The following is a 23804-nucleotide window of genomic DNA, read 5'->3' as shown; positions in this document are numbered from 1 at the left end:
GGGCCAGTGATTGGGGGGCACAGGGTCTAATGATACTTATAGTCTCTTTGCGGCGAGACATACATATACGAAGCATGCTGCACTTATTACGGGAGCAACACTCCAATAACTTCGTTTGTTATGTTTTAATAAGCCTTCTTTGTGCATGAAGCTAAAAAGAACAACATCATTGATCCTCACCTTGATGATGGATTGATTAAAGGTGGGTCCATTTTCTTGGCTGATGATTCTGATTGCCTCTGCATCCAGATTGCCTCTGTTGTATCCTTTTGTCCGTGTAAGTCCTTCCAATAAATTCCTTCACTCTCGCATTCCAGTTCACAACGCCAATTCAAGTGGTCCAGACGGCTGTCTATCAAAAGTGGCGAGGAAGCGATGGGTCCCGGTGGCGCTGGGCCTGCACTTTGATCCAGATGCGGCGATGAATCGAAGAATCCAAATTGTATGTTTATGTGAGGTGTGGGAGAGCATTTTTGGGAAGACAGGGGAGCGGGATGGCTCCTCTGGAAGATCAAACACATTCTCAGCAGCGTCCTGAGGGCAACAAAACACGGCGTTCTGGGAAAAAAACAAGGCCAGAACAGAGCAAAAAAGCAACAAGAAGCCCTCGCTGCCAAGCCATCTCCCCTCGGAATCCAACCCTCAACCTCTCAGAGATGTTCTGTTTATATCTGACGGGTTAGGATCCTCCATTTTGTCTGTGAGATACCAAGCAGATCCAGCTGAGAGAGAGAACAATGGTGGCTGGGGCAGCCGGCAAGTCCCACAGAATCTATTCATGTACAATAAACACAGTCACAGGAAAATCAAAAAAATCTGCTCTGCGGATTATTCCAGAAAGAAAGTTCCAGAAACAACACTCTGCCCGAGACGAGGGAGAGGGGTATGGTTCCCCCCTCTTCCTTTCTTTCCAGACCATTAAAGGCACTCCAGATTGGCCTCTCGGAAGCACTTTTCCAGCCATCCCTTCATCTATCCATAAACGCTGCGGACAGAAGTGCCCTGTTTTCCCCAAAATTTTTTAAAAAAGGGCATGGTAAAAGTCTGATTTAAAAAAAAAAAAAGTGCCATTTTCACCACTTTTTTTCGTCTTCATCAATGTCTTCTTTTCTTTTAGATCCAATTTAAAGTGCATGGATGAGGTAAACTATTTCTTCATAGTTTATTTGTCTCTTTTTTTTAATATTTCATCTTTTTTGTTATTTATTTTTTTATTTTTTTCATAAGAAACGAAGTCGCTTTGCTTCCTTTTCCCTTTTTTCTTAGCGTGAATCTGTCAGACAGGAACCATTCTGCCTTGCAACTGTTGCATTTGGGACAGCATTCCCTGGACGCTGGTCAAGATCTTGTTCTGGTGAGCTGCCGAGGAGATACCTATGCGAGCCATGTCCCTAAAAAAAGAAAAGGAAGAGAGGATTTTTAGGAGCGCGGACAACAATAACAAACACATGAAGGCCTGATACACATAATGAATTTTACAGCCTTCCACAGGAAACAGGCCTGACACTTAAACTGCTGTATAAGGAGTTTTAGTTGCCAACGCAGCAATTCTGATCGTAATCATAATATGTGAAAAAAAAAAATATAAAAGACATGTGACAGCGACTTAGAAACATTTAACACATGTATATAGTGAGGAAAGTATCAGACCACTTCACCATTCAAGTAACTGAGAAAGGGATTTGATTTATTGTAAGTGTGCACTGTATTTTTCAATATATTTCATAAATTATTTTTTTAAGACTGAATTTCTTGTTTTGTAATAAGTTCTTTAAAAAGTTGTAGTCATAAATCATGTGCTACCACAAATAATTTGAAATATTGTGAAATGTGTTTTTCAAGTGATGAAACACCTTTTTCTTCCTTTACCAGTGTATATTCATACCATGAATAATGAATTAAGTTAACTTTCGGGATATTCTTTTTAAAAAATTGGGAATTATCTGGGGTCATTTTCTCAAAGTGAGACCTGCTATATCTGCAAGGTCGAAATACATTTTTATAAAATTCAATTCACTTGATATAAAAACATTTTCTGTCACGTTTTGGAAGCTTGCACCTTCGTCTTTTCCCTTCTTTCCCGTTTTCTTCTATTTATTTTTTCACTCTCTCGTTTCCTCCCCTTCCCACTCACTCTTGTGTCATGTGGACCACAGCCTCTGGAGTGGTGTAGCCGGCAGCAGTGAAGTTGTCGATGTATCGCTCCATGCCGATGGCCTGCAGCCAGTCCTCCACTGTTCCCACGGCCGAGAACGCCTCTGGGCTCCCGGGCTCCAATAGGGTGGTTTTGGGCCTGTTGTGAGTGGAGGAGAGAAAGGGATAAGGGAATCATTGACGATTACTTTCATTGAAGTCTGATGGTTGTCATCTCAACTCTCAGTTTGGTTCTGTGTCTAGAGTCGGTGTTTGAAGCTGCAAAATCTAAGATGTGTGGAAGTGTCTGTGCAAACAGACCATAAAAGTTACATTCTGTTTCAGTGCATTTGACTTGAAAGGTAATGATCTGCTTTCTCACACAATCTGGAAATCCACTGATTCATGACAACTACAGAAGCGGCAGCATTATGGGAATTAGTTTCCTCCCATGACACATACACATGCGTTACGGAGAGGAGCCCACAAGCTGTAAAATGCACCATGCTACATTTCTCTCTTTCTTATCCCTCCCCGATGGGATCAGATTCAGCTCTGTTTTGTGTCGCTGTTTTGTGAGTCCTGCCAGAGACGAAGCCAAGTCAAACAGTTCCTCCTGGGTGTGACCCGCACAGTTAGTTAAACCATATTTTACAGAAACCACAACCTGGTCTCACTTTAGTATAGTTTTTACCACTTGGTTGAGTTCCTCCTCATATTCAGATATTCATCAGCACATTCACCTCCCCTGAAACCATGAAACCTTTACACGGGGAGTGAGTTTGAGTCGGTGGCGGCCTCGTCCTGCTCTGGTGACTCTCTAACACACTATCTCTCTCTTTAGCATGCTCTCTTGTTTTAAGTAAAGGATGTTGACTTGCACTGTGAGAACAGGGTGTCAGACTCTTGAGAAGTCATCTCTACTCAGTAGGTGAAAAGGCTTGTGCACAGCAAGACCTCTTCAAACACACTCACACATTCTCCTTCCCTCTTTTAACATAAAAACAGCATTTACGGGATTCGGTTCCTGTAATTACACTATAAGGGCTCCCCCCCCCCTCTCTCACTGAGTCCCATTAGGTGAGTGTGTGAGCGTGCGTGTGTGCATCCACATTTGCGCGCTCACACACTTGTTAAACTCAAACAGACTCCCGCTGGCCAGCGTCGAGTCTGTAAACATACGTAGGTCATTCTTAACACGTTTAGCCACTCGAGAGTAATGATGGTGGAGCTGTTGGGTCATGTTTGTTTTTTTACTCTGCGTTATGTCGTAACTCTCCCCCGCTGTTAGAGCAGCTACATTCCTCAGTGTACAGCACCATTAAAGCCAGTTTGCAGAGAAATCCATTATAGGAGGCTGTTTGTGCTGAAAAGAGGCACACGTCGCTGGTAGATAATGTTTAATGGTGAATGTAAATACCAGCGAGAGAACAGGCAAGTGTGTGTGTGTGTGTGTGTGTGTGTGTGTGTGTGTGTGTGTGTGTGTGTGTGTGTGTGTGTGTGTGTGTGTGTGTGTGTGTGTGGTGTTCATTTAATATTTTTTCAGTTATCAGGCTGCATATATTGAGTGGGAACTTGTGAATTTATCAGATGAGTCAATGTGTGTTTATGCAAATTGCAACTTGCACAACACACTGACATTGATTCAATTAACAACATCTTTGTTGGTTGTCAGGTTGAAAAACCAAGACTTTTAAATAATTTCTAGACAGCTGTTCCATCTGTTGATGGAAGCAACAGTGCTACAAAGCTTCTTTTAGTTACAGTTTTGTCTTACTATTAGTTTAGTTAAATACATGAAATAAAGTTATACAATAGTTTTTTAGTAGTAGTAATTAATACCTTAAATATATATTGCAAATTAATTAGTGAAATGACAGATTTTATGAAAAATGTATCAAACTTACAAACTTTGTCTATTGTTTAAGAAATATGTACTGAAGTAACCTTTTATTTAATATCTTGTATGTACCAGCCTGACGAGCTAAAACAGAATGTAGTCATTCACTAGAAAGAGATGTCTTGAATGTATAGCAAAATAAATTGCTTTTGAGTAGTAGAAAATAGTTTATTTCCGGCTAATCTCCTGGAAATTCTTTTGAGATCCCTCATATTTATCATTGCTTGAGGGTAGCTCAACCCCTAAGCTGAGAACCACCGGGATAGACAGAACTTTTTTTAATCTGTGATTCTACAACCTAGCATAACATCTGTTGTGTGTCTGTTCGTGTGTGCAGATGCCCCCTCACCTGACTGCGGTCTCTCCCCCGGTCCTCTTCAGACTGTTTGGGTTACGGATCAGCTTGTCCAGCATGTTGACGATCTGTCCAAACTTTGGCCGGTCGGCCCTCTCTCTCTGCCAACAGTCCAACATGAGCTGGTGGAGTGCCACAGGGCAGTCCATGGGTGGGGGCAGCCGATAGCCCTCATCAATAGCCTTGATGACCTGAACAGTAGAGTAGTGCTGTCAGTCACTTTCTTTCAGAGTTTGTCTGGTGAGTATCAAAGTGTAATAAAACACTACAGGCAGATTGATCCCAGCTATGTTGTTTTTCCCTTTAATTTTACACCTTGTTCTTATTTTTAATCACCTTACTTTGGCCTCCAACGCAAGACATTTGGTTGTGCATAAATTAAATTCTTCATCATCATTAGTGGCATTAGACTCGTGCATTCAAAGTGTAATGAGGAAATAGAATATACTGCTGGTATTTTATCACCCCTGGAGATAAATTGATTATCTAACCAAGTTAAAATGATGAAGTATCTTAAAAATGTTTGACAGTATCTGGGAATTATTGTCTGAGCTCTAATATCACACACTAATTCAAGCTGTATAACGTTCATGATGGTCCGCATGTGATAACAATTCTCCAGACTTACGTCTTGGTTACTCATGTCCCAGTATGGTCGCTCGCCGTATGACATCACCTCCCACATGACGATGCCGTAGCTCCACACGTCGCTGGCCGAGGTGAACTTCCTGTACGCGATGGCCTCTGGGGCCGTCCAACGGATGGGGATCTTCCCTCCCTGTAATTGAAAGATGGGCTGATTAATGGAATCTGACAAAGTCGACAAGTAAGGTGACACACGCAGACACTCCACTGACATGTGCTTGCTTGTACACACGCACACACACACACACACACACACACACACACACACACACACACACACACACACACACACACACACACACACACTCACCCTTGTGGTGTATGCAGCCTCGGGGTCGTCCTCCAGCACTCGGGACATGCCGAAGTCGGACACCTTGCACACCAGGTTGCTGTTGACCAGGATGTTGCGAGCCGCGAGGTCACGGTGAACGTAGCTCATGTCTGACAGGTACTTCATGCCCGACGCGATGCCACGCAGGATACCGACCAGCTGAATGACTGTGAAGCGCCCGTCATTCTTCTGCAGAAAGGAAGACAGAGTTTAATCCTGGAGTCCTGCATCTTAAACCTTTTGAATTGTGTTTAACATTCAACTGCAGTAACTTCACCGATTTATTGGTTTTACTGATAAGTTGTAAATTAATGTTGAGATTAAAAACGATTTTTTTTATCTTTTGGTTTAAATGACCAGGAAATGCTGTATATTAGATTTAACAAAAAATATTAATTTGTTATTATTTGACATTTTTGGTATGTAAGAACTTAAGAAACACACCATAACACGCTTTAAGCAGTTCCAAAAATCTAAAGTCGGTGAGAAGAGTTTATTACAATGCCTTACAAATTGCATTAGCTATTTATACAAATTATGAGGATAATCATTAAATATTATTTTAACCATGTTCTTTTTATAAGCCCATTTGAGCTTTTAGAAGCAGTACATAAACACCAGAACAACATGAATGTTTTAAACCTGGATTGTATTTTTTAAAGAAACATTTAATTTACTGTTATGAAGCTCATGATAAATGTTTGCATGAGCTAATTAGCACATATATAACAACTATATTATACTAACCAATCCAATTTTTAACTGCTTTCACAAGTGTTGAATGCATCATAAAAAGGGTTATAGTTATAGAGACATTTAAACATTTTAAAATGTTCTTAAAGCACGGCTGTGTGACTGATAACAAGATAGCACAACTATTCTCTTCCTTTTTCCTTCATTGTTTTCTTGTTTGTTAAGTATGTAATTAAGCATGTATACTGAATCAAGTATCTAAGCATCTACTATAAGTGTAAGTTTATTCCTGGAAATGAAACCTCTGCCAACCTCCTTGTCAGAAAAACAGTAAGTCGATCAAGATTAGGGCGAATGTTTGCGAACAAACGCTTGTAATTTCGGTGGATGACATTTCAGCGATAAGAGGGGATCAGGCGGCTACAGTCGTATCACACACTCACACACATGCACACATGTGCACAGACAGAAACGCATGACTGACCCTCAGGAATGCATCCAGCGATCCGTTTTCCATGTACTCTGTGATTATCATCACTGGCTTACCTAGAGAGAGAGGGAGAGGGAAAGAGTGAGAGAATGAAAGGCAGATGATTATGGAGGTAAACGATGCACATCACAGCCCGACACAGCAGGGGGGGTCTCGAGGGAACATGAGCAATGGTGTGTGTGTGTGTGTGTCTGTGTGTGTGTGTGTGTGTGTGTGTGTGTGTGTGTGTGTGTGTGTGTGTGCGTGTGTGTGTGTGTGTGTGTGTGTGTGTGTGTGCACGATTGTGTGTTAGGTCATCCATCTCTGTCCCGTAGTGATTTAATTAGCTCAGAGTTACCCCTTTTCTTTACCCTGCACATGCAAAGGCATCTCCACCGAGACAAATTATAAGTACACACACACACAGACACACACATACGCACGACATCTTGAGTTTATGCAAATATGAACTGATGTTGGACACATTATCCAAAGTCCCATCAGAGGCACCCACCCAGAATCCCTCTGACTCGCTGTTTATGTCAGTCACTGTCCCTTTGCCCTCTTTATCCTCTGCCAACTTTGGACGCATCTGTCACTCTCCTGCTAGTTCCTCTTTACTGCTCTCTTTTTCCCTCCCTCGCTCCTCTACTCTCTCCCTCTTTTTCTCTCTAATCCCCGCACCTCCTCTCTGGCCTTTTTCACCCCGTCCCTCTGTCTTCCCCTCTCTCTCTCTCTTGGGGGACCGTCTGTGTCTTTATCTGAGCCGGGGCAAGCGGCGGGGAGGATGGACATTCCCTGGTGGGTCTCTGTCTGTCTTTGTCTCTCAGGATGAGGATGAGGAGGGGATAGCGGGCAGGAGGAGAAGAGGAGATAGAAAATAGAGAAAGGGAAAGGAAAGGGCGGGTGATTGTTTTTGTCCCAAAATGGCAGCAAGCTGGTGCCTAACCAGCCGTGGCAACAGCACATGCTGAAAAGTGCCGCCACCGATTCCTCCCAGGACTGCGCTGCTCTTGGCGTTCCATTTTAAGTGGCACAGTTAAGGTGGACTTAAAAGCTTATTGTGCTGATGAGAAGTGCTGACTTAAGCCTGATGCCTTGAGGGAAAGTTGTGCAAAATCTCTTGTGTCCCCCAGCAAAACGCCTAAAGCGGCAGAGAGCCAGCCGGGCGGTTGGCAGCTGAGGTCTTCAAGGTGAAGTTCCTCCACTCCGCAGCAGGCCTCTCCCCGAGCCAAGAGGCCGTCAGTCACCGCATTACCCACCATATGATTGGCACTCCATTAATTATGGGGCGCCCCAGTAATGCCCCAAAAGGATGTAGAGTTAAAGTTGGGGGAGAGAGGGGACTCTCTTTGTCGGCCATCTTTGTTCCCTTTGTTGCGCGCCTCTGCCCCAGGGCTGCGGGTGATTGACAGCTCCCCAATCAAGTCTGAGGAGCGTCTGACCTGCGACCTTAAACTCTCGCCTTCCCAGCCCTGTCCTCTTCCTCCAATGCCATTTGCATGCTAATTTCTTGTTTACTGAATACACCCTGCCGCCTTTGGCAATGAACTCTGGGAAAGGGCCCCACCAGTGGGACGATTATCACCTGCCAACAAAACAGGGGAAGGGGAGAAACGCAACAGGGGGACAATATTTGAGGGAACATTGGGCAAACGCTCGCTTTAGTCCTTGACGTTTGCAGCTAACAAAGATCTGGTTTTTAAAAGCAGATTTTTTCTAAATTAGCACGCTCTTACTTTATGTAAATCAGATGTTTAACATATTACGTCTTCTTTTTAGCTCCAATGGCAGTTAGGTTTTAATTACGCACCAGCATGACTGACAGATTAAGTATATACAGACTTCAAGATGGTGGACTACAGCCAGCAATCCTCAGTGAGAGATTTTTGCACATTTATGTATTTTAGTGCCTATTTGGAGTTCCTCCATAATTAATAAGGCTTAATTGGCTCTGTTGGACATGCCAGCAAACTGAGGCCAGATTGAGAATTCCCTTTAACTTGATTGTAATAGAGAGGGGTATGCAATTCAAATAATGGACTTTTAATAGATTCCACTGACAAACTCAAGTGGGAAGGACTAATTTGCCCAAAACCTTGTGTCAAGCTCTCGAAAGTAAGAGTGGAGGGAGGTGGAGCGGATGCCCTTAATGCTTTGGCTCACCATCCTTTCATGTCGGCTCCCATCATCGCTGCGTAGCTAGTCTGCTTCTCCTTCATCTCCCTCCCTCTGCCTCGCTTTGCCTCTTTCTTTTTCCAGTGTCCGGTCCAGCAGTTCTACCACCCTCCGCTTTCTCTCTCTGTCGTTCAAGCTGGTGTTCTCTGTCTCTCCTCTAATCCATCAGTGCCTAACCGCCTCCCTGTCTCTTTCTCACCATGTCTCTATTTGCACCTTCGCTGGCTGCCGCCTGTGTCCAATTTCTTTTCCTTCCTCCTGTCCATCTGTCGGCCTTTTCTCTGTCTTTCTCACTCTGTCTCTGCGAGGTCTGAGAGGTCATTCCTCACAGTGAGAGGTGTGATAGGTGATAAGCAATTCTGCCTCTGCTGCTGTTCACTTTCAGTTCCAGCTGGGCTTAGTGTGTGCAGTGTGTGTACAATCGTATGTGTGTGTGTGTGTGTGTGTGTGTGTGTGTGTGTGTGTGCCTGTGTGTGTACAGCGCCTACAAGAGAAGAGTCAGAGAGACAGTGGTATCTACCCCAGATAGGGCCAGGCTGTTGTGTCACGACACATTAAAGCACGTCATCCATCTAACCTGAGCCGAAGCTGGCCATCAGCTATGGTGATACTCACGCACACACGTGAATACAATTACAGACACACAGACGCCAACATGTGCCTACAAGACTTTTCGCAGATGCACATGCACACACGTGTACATCTCTAGCCTAACAAAAAGCAACGGGGGAAGGTGTAAAAGGTTGGGGAAAAACAGAGAGACAGGGAGGAGAGAGTTCCAAGGGTAGAGGGGGAGATTTGGCCAGTGTTTTGTGGCCATGCAGCAGCAGATAGAGGAGGGATAGGGTATCACTCCCTAACCCCAAACACATTTAGGGCTGACACCATGATTAATGAGCCTGGTGCTGCACTACAGGGCCTGGTCCTGGACCCATTAAACCCCCTCCCAACTGCCCAACTGCCTCTTAATTCCACCTACCCACCAATGCTGGACCCCTTCCATCTGGACAAAGCCCACCTGGGGATACCCGGGACGGGACATAGAAACAAGTACACAAGTGCACAAATCCAAGAATACATGTGTGAATACAGGTATCCTTGAACAAGTGCAACAAGGCTACATCCATACTACTATGTTTTAGTTTAAAAATTGCCTTTTCAAACTCTGGGCATGCGCATGGCAGTCTGCACAAGAATTGTCACATATTGCTTATATTATACCTATAATAAGCAGTTTTATCATTTTAAAATGCAGAGTTAAACTGCACAACAGCTGATACCAAAGAGTCACTTTATTTACTTATTCATCTCCATTTCTGCCCGTCCAGACTAAAATGCTGCCCTGGAGTTTTCAATCTTAAACAGGGCCACCAGCGTCTCTAAACTCAGCTTTAGCAACTCTAAAACTCCTGGGTGGTGTGGACAGCAGGCATATCCGTAGCAGAGGCAATTTGTTTTGTAAATGAAAAGGTAGAAGTATGGATGTAGCCCAAAAGCTGCCATGTAGCTATAAATACAGTAGCTAGGCAAGAAATAAAACAGACCAAACCAAACCATGTATTTTCCCTCATTTCTGAATGTTTGGAAAAGGGAAACAAAAGTCGAGCTTGACATACATTTGGTGACCACACCCTCCAGGTGGATGATGTTGGGGTGGTCGAACTGGCCCATGATGCTGGCCTCAGACAGGAAGTCCCTCCTCTGCTTGTCGGTGTAGCCGGCCTTCAGCGTCTTGATGGCCACGCAGATCTCTCTCTTGCCTGGCATCTTCAGGCGGCCGCTGCAGACCTCGCCAAACTCCCCTGAAAACACAACACACAAGCTCTCTGTTAGTACAGTGCACAGGCTATAAATCACATCAAGAAGGGCGTAGGTGAGGGTTTGTGTGCGCGTGTGTGTGTGTGCATGTGTGCACTGGTTAGAAAGGGTCCACTTTAAACATTGATCAGGGTCTCTAATCCCTCTCTCCCCCTCCCCTCCTCACCTACTGATGCAGAGAGAGGGGAAATTGATATTGATTCTTTCTCTTTATTATTTTGTCATTGGGTGACTTTTCTCTGGCCACAGGAATAGCACAGACAACATATTTAGCCCCCCCTGATTTTTTTTTTATATCGCTGACCTGTCTAGAGACCAAATGTTGCTGTCTGGGGAAATGCTGTTTTTTGCTTTCAGAGGGTGACACATGAGAGCACACACAGCCACACACAAACGTATCTCTGTCACAGAAATGCTTTTAGCGGAAGATTTGCATGAAACCAATAACAAATATTATTTTATTTCCTTAGGTGGATGCTTTTATCCAAAGTATAATACTCTGGGCCTTACTGCAAAAAACACACATTCATAATGATTGATACAAAGTGGTGGAATCAACTAAAGTCGCTGGATTCGAAACTAACTGTAGCTCCTCACCGATGCCGATGACTTTCTCGATCTTGATGCAGGAGGCATCAATCTCCTTGGCAAACTCACGGACGGCCTGGTTCGGGTCCTCGTAGGTAAAGGGATCGACATATATCCTCACTCCTGAGGAGAGAAGGGGGTGAAAAATGAAGGTTAATTCATTCCGGCAACTAAACCCCATCTGTTCTTTATTTCATCATGCTACAGGCTACACTGCCTTCCTCTGTGGAGCCTCCCCCTCTTCCCCCTCCCCTCCTGCTTTCTTCTCTCCAAACCTCACTTCACACTGACTTTGCTGCTTTTCATGTCACTGTGGCTGACTTCAATAAAGATGGGGCTCATTAACTTGAATTTTTTGTGGGATGCAAATAACAACACTGATGACTTGATAATGAGGTGTTTGGAGAATGTTGGGATGCCAGTACATTCACTTTAAAATAGTTTGTTTTTCCCCCCTGTTTTATGGGCTTCATTTGTGGTTTAAAGTGCACGCACATAAACGCACCTGACAGCGCTAATGTTTGTCAATTATACAGAGTGTGTTAACGTGGAGTTACCTTGATGTAAGTGCTTTTCTTCATCCGAGTCCTGCTTGGCTTTGCTGTACTTACTCCTTCTGGGGGCAAAAACAACAGGACGGTCAGTTGAGGGGAATGAGTCAGAACAAAAAGTACAGCAACTACATCTTCATATGAAAACAAAAAATGTATTAATTACAACAATGACGGAACACAAGTGCCATTTCAGTAATCTCTAATTAAAACTAATACCGAGTCTCCTAAACCCACTTACACATCAAACAAATCCTGTGAAGAGCCAACACAATCAGTGATTACTGATGAAGCACTGATAATCTTGTTTGATATAATTATCAGCCCCAGAGAGCTCATTACAAAGACAGAAAGTGAAACTGTAATGAGATTTTTCAACCACAAAAAAAGTGTTTATATTTGCTCATTGTGCTCAGCTGTGTAGGTATAATATTTGAAGAAATCGTTTTGGGAGAAAACACTGTGTTGAAAGGTTTTACGTGAGAGGATAGTTTATAAAGACAGGAGACCGGCATGGGACCTGATAGCCTGGTTCTGATCTAAAATGTACTATTTAAATGTTGTATCTTGCTCTTACTCGTGTGAATTTAAGCATTTTAAGTGTATTTCCCAGGATGTCAGGTTACTCATTTATGTTAAATGTGTACTTGCTGTATAATGACTTATCACCAAGTTCTCATAATACCTAAAATTGTTTTTTTAGAACATTAAATACCTCAAAACGCTTTAAATAAAAAAACATGCAGAACAGATTCAAAAAATATTCTGAATAATGAGTAATGACATAATACTTAAGTTACTTTGCTGCACATACTTGTGTACTTTTACTTGAGTAAATATATAAAAGAAAGCATTGTATTTGTTTTTTATTTGTCTTGACTATTTCTACTTTAAATCAAATATGAATTCAATCAGCAGTGTTTGGTTTCAGAAGGGCACAGAAAAAACAGCAAAACCGTGGAGTCAAGAAGCTGGCGGGTATAAAAGCTAGAAATAAATCCAGAGAAGATGCACTCAAATCCCTCTCAATCCCTCAGGCAGCCGGACACCTGTGCTTATATTGATGTGTCGGGTCAGCGGTGGAAATGACCAGATGTGCGAGACATTGTCCTCCTCTATGCTTGTGTAATGATGGTAAACGAGGACGTGATTACAGTCCCTCCCCACAATCACAGGATGGCTGCAGCCGCACAATGACAGTGGCCGTCACATGCATATAAAAAAGGCAGAGGCAGCCACCTGCTTGGCTGGGGGAGAGAGGCAATCACATGGAAACGAGAGGACACACACACAGGCACACACTCACAAGCAGCAGCCCCATTCACTTCCCATCATCCTCAGCAGCAATACACACATGCAAACAGTGATTTGGTTTCCATATGAAGAGGCACACTCGCACGCATAAAGGGATCAACGGATGCTCATAAAAGGAGCACGCACACACAGACACACTCAGGAATCAACACACAAGCCTTTTACACTCCCCTCCCCCCCAGTGCCACCACACACATGAAACAACACTTTTAAGGATGCGTGCACACATACACCCTAAGCACACAAACACACACGCGCACAAAGGGGGTGTGTGGGTAACACCCAGAGGTGAGACAGCCCCATCTGCATGTAATCCCATTTCTGTGGCGGTGCTTTGTCCCGCTCGCTGGTTAACACCCTGAGATTGGGTCACTTGCAAATCCACCTGATGCCTCTCTGCTGCTCTCTCTGTATTCTATCTCCCACTTTTCATTGCCTGCTTATCTCATGTCCACCCTCCCCCTTTCTCTTTCTCTTTTTTTTCCCCGTCGCTCATTCTCTTCTCAGCAGCGGGCAAGGCGCAGCGGGAGAAAATAACTAGCGGCCCAGATTACAGCCACTAGCTGAGAGATAGAGGCAGAAGGATGGTGTGATGAGAGGAGCGGGGATTGATGCAGAGGACAAGGAGCGAGGGGTCACTGATTGCATCTCTTCAGCTGTCAGAGCTGTCAATCACGTCTCCGGTGTGGCGAGTCATCACTCGCCCGACGTGAGCGAGTTGGACTAGCTGTCTGACTGAGTGTGTGTTGGTGTGTGACTGTGTTTTTGAGTGACGTCCATCTCCTGACAGCTACCTCTCCCGTCGCTAAGCAAGACATCCTTCACCTGCAGCGGGCGAAAGTGGGAGAGACAGAAAGCAGAAGGGACAGAGGGAGAGAAGGAGGGATGAAGCTCACCTTCGGCTGATGACGAAAGCACTGATGAGGATGATGAGGAGGACCACGCTGCCCACCACTGACACCAGCAACACTGTGGAGTTGGCTCCATCGCCTATAATGGGTGCTGGGACTGAGGAAAGGGATGGTGGGGAAATAACAGAGAGGAGGAGAGAGTGGGAAAGACAAGGGAAAGAGTTGTGACAAAGTTAATATCATTGTGCTTCATCGTGCCACAAACAATCCTCTTTTTCTATTCCTCAATTTTACAATTCCCCCATTGTAAATTCTATAGTGTTGCCGGGTTCCTTGAGAAACAATGACGGCCCTTCAGGATGTGAGCTTGACCGTGTCATTATCATGCACCATTGTCTGTATTTACATTACAGTGCGGACACCTGAGTTTACAGTGCATCTGTGTGGCCCTCTACAACAATATCAGTAGAGTCAACACTATGTGGAATAACATTCAATTAGGTAAATCAGAGATGTCAATAAAAAGTAATCCTATGTTTTCTTAAAAGCAAATATTCTGGAGGCAGAGCCAGGGGAGTATTGGCCCCAAGCTGAAATCTGAACACTTTTGAAGTGCCCCTGTCCTGTCAGTAGATTTATTTATGTTTTACTTGTCACTTAACAATACTAATTTTAAAATGTGTTAATTTAATTTAATTTAATTTATATAATTTAAGTAGACAATGTGCTTGAACAAGGGACGATTTTCAAAATGTATGTGAGCAAACAATAACAAGGAATGACTTCAATGTACTGACTCAGAATATGTACATGGATGTTTGGCATAAATTTGGCTTCACTGTGTTAATTGTGGCCCCTGATTTAGAAAAATCTGATGTGCCACTGTAAGATTCATATAAATACATAAAAAACTAGATGTTAAAAATTGTTATTTCACTCTAAAATATGTTCAGTATCAGCTTATCCCAAGGTTGTGTTTTCTATAGCTGCTCAATTCAATCAAACAGAATCCTTTGGAAATTTAAATTTATAAGAAAGTTCTGTGAGTTTTGGCAATTATGAAATTGTGATCAGAGTCTACACACGTAGATGCTGTTAATGTTGTTATCTTAGGCATTTTATCGAGTTTCAGAGTCTGGTGGAAACATTTAAAGCGTTTGGCTTTGAAACCCTCACATTGAAGGCCACTGATGGGAAGCAAAAAGTAGTTTTCAACAGCTTCCAACTAAAATGTCAGAAGAGGTATCACTCTTCAAAAACCCATAAATTAGCGCATCCACTGAGACTCAAGCTATAAGTTGCCAGTCAGGTGCTTGAGCACAATATCATTTATCTTTTATAGGTGACAGCAGCATTGATTAAGGAGTCTACAATGAAAGAGACAGACTCGCAAAAGATGCTATCATTGCAGGGTTTAGCAGAAATGGGCGTGAGAGAGCTGGCTCTGAGCCGCTCTCTGGCTCCGCACTGTGCTGATGTCATTAAGTTAAGTAGAGCAGAGACGACGTGGCTGAACTCACCGGAGTTGGTCATGAACTCAAAGGGCCCGCTGAAATCCCCGTAGCCTGCTGCGGTGCGAGCTCGCACATGGAACACGTAGGAAGTGAGGGGGGTGAGGCCCTGGATGTCAGCGTTCCTGGATGATGTTTTTATGATTCGGTAGCTTCTCTCATTCTGGTCCTGAGGAAGACAGATGATGGTGAGACACTAAAACAATCAAGGGTGTATTTTTTTCGCAGTGTGTTGAAATGCATTTCCTCAGCAGAGACTACCACTCCCCTGGGACCCCTAACCTTCTCATAGTACTTGACTTCATATTCCAAGATGACCCCATTGGCTCTGTCGGGTGGATGCCAGGACAGTGAGATGGTGTGTCTTGTGATATCCTTGCCCTGGATGGACGTCACTGGAGATGGAGCTGGTGAGATGATCAAAGAAAGAAGAGAAAAAGAAGAGAAGAACAGTTTTAGTCTGCTGCTAACTCCACGTCCTCCTTGTTTTCTTTCAACCTTTTGGAGACACTGAGTCTGTTTTTTGTTGCTCTCCTGTATCCCCCACTCTTTGCTCCTGCTGAGAAACTCAGACAGTGGTGCAGGCCACAAGGCAATCACTTCCATTCGTATTTACACTTGGCTTCCATTCAAAAGCTGAGGCCTCCCAGAGCTGTGTAAGGCCACACAGCTGAAGTATGTAAAGCAATACTGATGTTCTTAAGTACCCATATTTCTGAACTGATCGTTGGTGTCCACAAAACGGATCCAATTTCCTCTTGGCTGATGCTAGCATCTCGACAAGCTTGCAAAATAATGTCCAAGTTCATTTTCTGCAGATTCTCAGGTCACCCTGAGAAACCTCACAGTCCACCTCAAAACGCTCGGAATGAGCTCACTGCCCTTGCTTTTTTTTCCCTTTCAACAGAGCAAATCAATTGGTTTTCATTAAAGCTCCAGTGGGCGATCTTATCTCAAGCCCTTTCTGCTGCAGCTGATAATGAGGCCATATTTCAAGCAGTGGTGCTATCTGCATTCAGACGCTTTTAACACGTGAAGGTTAAAGCACAGATAATGGCTTACACTCGTCCCCTCCCTCCAGTGTGTCACCGCTGCACAAATCAAGCCTCTATCTTCAGGGATTGTGACAACACCAAAATTGGATCATACACACTCAATGCAACAAAGAGAAATCCATAGACGTAGGGGAGATAGTGTTGTAAACAGAGAAACACTCATGTACAGATTGAGTTTTGGACCGTCGGGAAGATAAATGGGGACAGGTAGAATTATACACCATCAACAAAAGGGAACATAATTGAACACACAACCCAGGTTCAAGAGGACAGGACACAAACACACTGTGTACATCTCCAGCATTTGAGTGATTCTACCATCCGTGATGTTCCAGTGGAGGTTTAGATGACCCAGTCACTTTCCTACAAGTCCACAACTCAAAAACCAAACAGACAAAGCACCACACACATACAAACACATGAAAAAATTCCATTGATGCCCATGTAGCATTTCATTGTGGCATCTGCTCTTACAAGTTCACAAGGAGTGAATCTTTGACCTCTGACACTCACTGATATTGTAACCTCACCCGCTTCAGACCATCTGCCTTTTAAAAAATTACAGTGGGATGATTAATGAGGGGTTCGCAGTCCACCGATTATGATTGGATTATCTATGACATTATATACATTCTCATCACTTTGACCAGGGGCTCCAGGGAGCCTAGCCTTCAAGCTAGCTCTAACAAAATCCTGCTTTTAGCTGCGGATTGAGTTCAAACGGGTCTGGAACTCAAGCACCAGCCATGGATAGAGTTTCAGAGGGGGTGAAGAGAGAAGGAGGGGCGGAGGGGTTGTGACTGGGTGGGGTGAGATGGAGATAGAGGGATGGGAGTGCAGACTCTTGGTAAATAGATTAACCCGAGGTTGTGTCATCCTGTTGGCCTAATGTGTTGCGTCTCTCCGTTAAACAATTAGATGGCGGCCATTTGTATCACTCCGATCAATCTTACCCAGCAGCCAGAGCCAATTTGAAGGCTCTCCTGGGGCTGACCGAGAGCGCTCCGGCTCAGAAAGAAAACCCCTGAGGGGGTCACAGGCCTTCGTTCCCCCAAGGTAATCCACACATTAATCTTTCCTCCCAAAGATGACAGATATGGCGTTTTAATCGCATTCCCCTTCTCTTGTTGCGTTTCTATTTCCCCCCCGTCTAATGTGAGGATAAAGATGAGTGATTTTCTGAGTAGTCCTGTCTGTGGTTCACTATGTGAGAAGGCAGCCAGACACAAAACAAGTAATCCGTCAAGGACAAGTTTTATGGATTGTCACAGACAAACTAGTCCGTGCCTAAAAACCTAACTGATAAACGTGCAAATTTAAAATAATGTCAAACTGTGGGAAAAACTGATACAAGAATAAATGTTTATTCCAAAGAGAGAAAAGTTTCACCTAAGGGCTTGATTTAGGCAGACCATGGTCTGTAGATGAATTTAAAAATTTTGAGCATATCTGTTATTTCTTTCCTTCTCCTGAACGTGTGGGCTTAAAAACTGGTGGAATAACGAGTTTTAAGCGCAATGAATATTCAAATCTCATTTCAGAATTTTGCACTCCAAAAAAATCTCTTCACAGCCTCTTGCACAAACACACATGCAATACACACCGACACACACACCCAGCAACACAGGGACCTCATTACACAGACAGAAAGATAGAAATTCACATAGACAAAAACTCACCAAGTGCCATTATCTCACAAAGACAGCAAACACTGCAGTCACACTACCTATGCATACATTACAATGAGTAAATCCTGGCAGAGGGACATGAGGTTCAGAGTTTGGTTTGATTTGATTTGGAAAATCACCCTCCCAAGAGAATAGTGGAGGCTGTGAGGCAATTTTTTGGGTGTTTATTTGTTTCTGCAGGGAACACGTTGAGTGAGCAAGTTTGTCTTTGTGAACGTTTGTGCACAAATTATTTGTGCTGCGAGGAGCGGCTGTGGTCGGCAAGAGAAGTTGTGCAGAATATGCAGTCGATTACAATCTGACATTAAAAGAGACAGGGGCCGTGGTGCACATGTGGTTGCCAGATTGGAACCTGGTTGCCAGATTGGAGTAACTCAATTTTGATGCCGCCAAGGAAAAATAGTAAAGAGGGAGCCGTATTTCAGTGTGTCGAGAAAATGGCTCCTGCGTACAAGATGCTCCCCCCCTTCACCAACAAAGCCTGCTTCCATCTCCCCGAACACATTTCCACATGCATGTCTATCCGGTTCGCCAGAGACATGGAAACTCACGCACATGTGTGCTGACAGACGCGGCCACACACACACTCTATCATGCACTAATTCACTTTTAGTCACCTAAGCCTGCCAAGTATTTTGTATGGAGACATAAACACCTTTCACTCTGCCTCTCTCATTCCCTCTTTCTCACACACACACACACACACACACACACACACACACACACACACACACACACACACACACACACACACACACACACACACACACACACACACACACACACACACACACACACACACACACACACACACACACACACACACACACACACACACACACGGTACTTGATCCCATAAAAGGGGAAAAACATCCATTTACAACCAGGGGTCAGTTCAAAGCTTGGCCATCCCGCCTCTCTCCCCTCCCTACATGCAGTCCGGGTGAAGGGGTTAGACCCCAGCTGATTTACGACAGTTCATGGCAAGATGTGGAGTCTGACCTCTTTGTACACACACACAAATATATGCCTATATCACACGTGCATACACATGCAAGCAACAAAACTCAAGTTTTGATTTTTTGGTCACCTGGCATTTATTTGCTTCACCTAAATCCTTTCTCCTCTCACGCAAAGCTCCACAAACGATACTCCCTTCCAACCTGCCAACTTCACTTCTTCCTCTGTAGCTGAAATTTGAACTTTTATGGAGAGGCAGTGGCGGGGGCGTCTTTCCAGGGCATTTAAAAATCCTAATAAATCTATCATAATAAATGTGTAATCCACAGTGTCTGGATGAGGGGAGGCGATACAGAGAGAGGGACAGCCGCAGATGACTGGCTGGATTACCAGTGGGTGCAACCAGATCCTCCAAAGCCCCTACCGAGCATTAGCAGTAAGAAATCCAATCAGTCTGGAGTTATTCTCTTTAACACACACATTCACCGACACACATTCACAAATAAGAAGACACACACACACTCACGCTCATAGACCACATTGTTTAAGGGGTAAAATGTATCCATGAGTGCACAAACACATATGTGCTACACACATTTTCTCACTTGCAGCTAAGGATGTAGTAAGTTCTGCAGATGTGCATACACTCTAATGCACTCTCTATTACTCCATCTGCAAGCTTCACGTGACTAATCCTGGGGACATGTTGTGAAACATGCAACAGTGACGAGCCAAAAGGCAACATCATCTATATCTTACAACCTGAAGTCAGCAGATCAGCCTCGAGCAACCTCCAGGGCACATCAGTGTGTGTGAGTGTGTGTGTGTGTGTGTGTGTGTGTGTGTGTGTGTGTGTGTGTGTAGGTGTGTACGTGTCACTATGTTTTTCATGGATCCATGTGTGAGAGTATGCACCTGCATCAGTGTGACCTTTTTCACAAACTGTTGAAGGCAGGAATGAGTACTTTTACTCTTTTTATATCATAATGATATTAATTAACATATGCCGGCTTGTTTTGGTTTAATTAAACAAGCAATGACAGCACAACATGGAGTCGTCTTCACGGCAAAATAGCAGCATCTCTGTATAAAAGGAGATACTGACATGCTATTCCGAGCCCTCTGCCTGGACTCAAGGGTGTGCTCCATTACAGCTCTCGCACATGTCTGTCTGGCACGACTCGCCGCTCTCCCACAGGCAGCACATCCATTCATCTCTATCTTGCTGACCCCAGCTGATAAATCAAGCCAATGGGTCCTTACATTGCCAGTCCAAGCCCTATTCAAGATATTCGCTTTTCCCAGGGTTGGAAATTAGTGATGAAAAAAAGCGACACAAAGGAGCACTTAGCTTACCACCCAAGAGCGGAGCAATAAAGAAGACCAAGGTAATGATCGGCTATAAGCTGAGGAGAGAAGGGAGGGATGAAGAGAAAGGGCCAGGGTCATAAAATCCATTTGCACAACAACCAGTTACAAAATGGCTAAATGACAAAACAACAGGAGGCTTTGAACGCAACCCCGGGCTCGATGGCTCCTCTCCAGCTCCGGAGGAGAGGCTGTATTCATGGGCGTATTCTACTAGAATAATTACACGCACATACACACAAACGCACACGATGCAGCAGCATTTGTAATGAAGCCGCCACAGATCAATACAACTCATCTAATTCATTAGCTCGAGAGCTAAATATAGTGCGTTGCCCCTATCTTCAGTCTAAGCTTCTCATGCCTAATTATGCAAAACTCAAGTGAAATATTGCAGAAAATCATCACTGTTACCACCGAAGTTAGCATGGTTGCTAGCCCGCTAGCCTAGCCTGCTAGCGCCGTTTTGAAAGTTCGTTCTAACCGTCTGTGACCGTGCACACATGTCGTCAGTGCTCGAACGAGCCACCGTCAGCCAGTCAAGTTACAGGTCCGGAAATGACGTCGAACAGAAATGACGTCGTAAGGAAATGACGACATACGGAAATGATGTCGTTCGCGGACCAATCACAGCCAAGAGCTGTCCGCGGGCTCTCCGACACAACACGGAGAAGTTAGAAAAATCAGAGGTGTACGAAGAGCTGTCCGAAGCGCTCGGAGAGGGCGTTTCACGACGGATAGGGCGGTCTTATCTATCCGTTTTACAAAATACGCTCAAGCATAAATTGGCCTTCACGAACCTGTGCTCTGCATCAAACATCAGCCTGCACACCCAACTACAAAGCTTCTCCAGCATCCACACTGTCTCTCACATGCATGGGTGAGTCAAGAAACTAACTTGGATTGGAAGCAAACCACGGGAGACGTCCTAAATTTAGCCGACTAAGTGATAGAATCTGAGGATGTGTCCGGATATATGAAAATAATTGATGAGGTCCGGGCGAAGAAGGCCATGAAGCAGAGGCGAGTTCATTCTTTTTCTTAGTCAGGAGACTGCAGAATGCATTAACACACAGAAAACACACAGAAACATCTATTTTCTGTGGCCGTGGTATAAAGGGGCTGTTGTATTGAGTGTCTCCTATTTCCTTAAAACATCCTCTGCTCTATTAAGAGAACTCTTGTCCTGGAATGATGATGAACCAAATCTATATATCTTGTATGAAAACATATAATTTGCAATCATCTCTTTGGGATCCAAATGACATAATTGATAGGGATGAGAAATATGTTGCTGATATTAATATATTAATATATCAGGCCGATCAGTACTGCCAAAGTCACATCACCATACACTTATTTATTATTGGGAATCAATCAATGGAGGGCCTTTAAGTGCCACTTTGACAGTGATTCCTATTAATTATCTAGACTGTGGCGGCCCAACAATATTCAAATTTGGTCTGCCACAGTTTCATAATGAAATTTTTTTTTTCCCCTTCTCACAATGACGTGCACCCATGTTACCGCAATGAATTTAATTATTTCTTTGGGAAAACTGTATATTTCTAAATACTAATATAAAGTGACACTAAAATAGGGAAAATGATCAATTATTTGACAAGTTGTCACATGATCTGTTTGGGAGAAACACTTAAACACATCTCCTTCTTCCTGTTTACAACAGTTTTTTTTTCCTGTATCAACTTATATTCTTGTCTTGTTGTCTTACCAGCCTGGTTGGTGGTGACGGTCACTGACACAGCCTGCTCTGGCCCTGGGCTCTGAGGCGAGACTCCGTTCACCGCCCACACCTCAAAGGTGTAGTTGGTGTGGGCCTGCAGCTCGTTGATGGACACCCTGGATCCCTTCAGGCTCAGCTGCTGGGGGCTGAAGTGGATGCCATTACCGCAGGGCTGACAGCGCCGGCCATCAGGCCCACAGCGCTTGCACACCACATTGTATGTCAAGTCCTGGCGCCCTCCTGTGCTCCGGGGCGGGCTCCACTCCAGGTTTACAGAGGTCTCGTTCACATTGGAGATGAGGTGGACAGGCGCAGACGGAGGACCTAGAGGAAAGAGTTGATTTATTACCAGGAGCAGTAAATGCCAAGATGATACGCAGGTACAGAGTAACATTATTATTTATCGAGGTTATTATAAAAACTGGAGAGTGTAACATTTATTCCGTGATAACTGTTGCTGGCCAGAATATTAATAATAAACTTCTGGTGAAGTCTCTTTCCATACATATATATAACAAATATAATTGACTGGGTTGTCCCTTGGTTGAGACCAGAGGCTTCTCAAATTGCCTTTTAATGTCCTGTCCGTTTCAGGGAGGGAGGGTCCGATTTCACTTCAGTTGATCCAGCACGTTAACTGAAATCCAATAGGCCAGCAGCTTTCTTTCCCATTCATATGTGGAATCAGCTGGAGGTGGCAGAGAGCCTGAGCCCGCTGCTAACAGCAGGGCCTTTATGGCACCCACTCAATAACTTTAGACAAAGTTTGCTTTGGACCCTGTTATTAGGATTCTGCTTTGATGTAAAACCTACGCTGCAGATCAATGTGGGAGCCGCTCAGCAGACATGTGACGCAAACTCCCCTGCTCATCAATCCCACTTTACATGTCAGCTTTATTGTAATTAATGTGTTTTTTTGCAATGCTTTCAAACATAAGCAGCGATAATTGACTTAACTCTACCTCCCTCTCTCCCTCTCTCTCTCTCTCTCTCTCTTCTCTCCATGTCTCTCTCTCTCTCTCGCTCACTGACTAATGAAGCGCATGCGAGCGGGCTGGGGGGGATCGATGCAGGGTGAAATATGAAAGCTAGTCAGTCCACACACGATTCATTTCACAACGGAAATTAATTATCAGTGTTATTTTTGGAGGAGCAGAGAGGCAATGAGTGATTTCACAGAGACACAGGGAGCAGCGGAGGGGACAGGGTGTAGCAGTGCGTGCACACGGTCAGCCGAGGAGGGGTAAGTGCACTTTTATGCACGAGCATGGCCGCATTAATGGCGATGTGGAAGTATAGCTTTACCTGAGTCGCATGCATCTTTATGAGACTGGAATGGACGGATGGATAATGGCAGGTCAGGAGCTTTGTCTCTAACTGAAAATGACCTAAAGGCTCACTAACAGCACAACAACACAGGCCCGGTATGAAAGGATGCAGAGCACCCTGGGTTAAAACGGTGTTAATATTTGCATCACTCAGATTTCCCTTCCAACTGCAGCCTTCAATGAAAACCTATTAATAAATTCTCATTAAATCCCTCTTCCTGCTTTTCCCCCCTCCTCGCCCACTTTTACTCCCTCTCTCTTCCACCTCATTCTCTCCCTCCACATCTCAGATGGTGGGAACACGATACAGATGGGATTTCTAAA

The 23804-nt window shown here is 44.2% G+C and overlaps 1 protein-coding gene across 1 annotated transcript in view; it reads right to left on the bottom strand.

The window, feature by feature from the left end:
- The window catches only part of epha4l (eph receptor A4, like), a 59850-nt gene that overhangs the window by 2934 nt on the left and 33112 nt on the right, over positions 1 to 23804 (bottom strand). The window contains exons 5-17 of the mRNA XM_061073383.1: positions 22141 to 22476; positions 15620 to 15744; positions 15347 to 15506; positions 13872 to 13983; positions 11668 to 11726; positions 11120 to 11233; positions 10321 to 10506; positions 6542 to 6603; positions 5344 to 5553; positions 5017 to 5166; positions 4383 to 4579; positions 2135 to 2293; positions 181 to 1391 (exon numbers count right to left, since the gene is read on the bottom strand). Of these exons, the coding sequence (XP_060929366.1) occupies positions 1277 to 1391; positions 2135 to 2293; positions 4383 to 4579; positions 5017 to 5166; positions 5344 to 5553; positions 6542 to 6603; positions 10321 to 10506; positions 11120 to 11233; positions 11668 to 11726; positions 13872 to 13983; positions 15347 to 15506; positions 15620 to 15744; positions 22141 to 22476 (1985 nt within the window). The 3' untranslated portion in view covers positions 181 to 1276. The remainder of the gene's footprint in view (positions 1 to 180; positions 1392 to 2134; positions 2294 to 4382; positions 4580 to 5016; positions 5167 to 5343; positions 5554 to 6541; positions 6604 to 10320; positions 10507 to 11119; positions 11234 to 11667; positions 11727 to 13871; positions 13984 to 15346; positions 15507 to 15619; positions 15745 to 22140; positions 22477 to 23804) is intronic.

The sequence above is a fragment of the Limanda limanda genome, chromosome 6 (assembly GCF_963576545.1).
Source record: "Limanda limanda chromosome 6, fLimLim1.1, whole genome shotgun sequence".
NCBI classification, from domain to species: domain Eukaryota; kingdom Metazoa; phylum Chordata; class Actinopteri; order Pleuronectiformes; family Pleuronectidae; genus Limanda; species Limanda limanda.
This window is presented reverse-complemented; position numbering and strand designations above follow the sequence as displayed.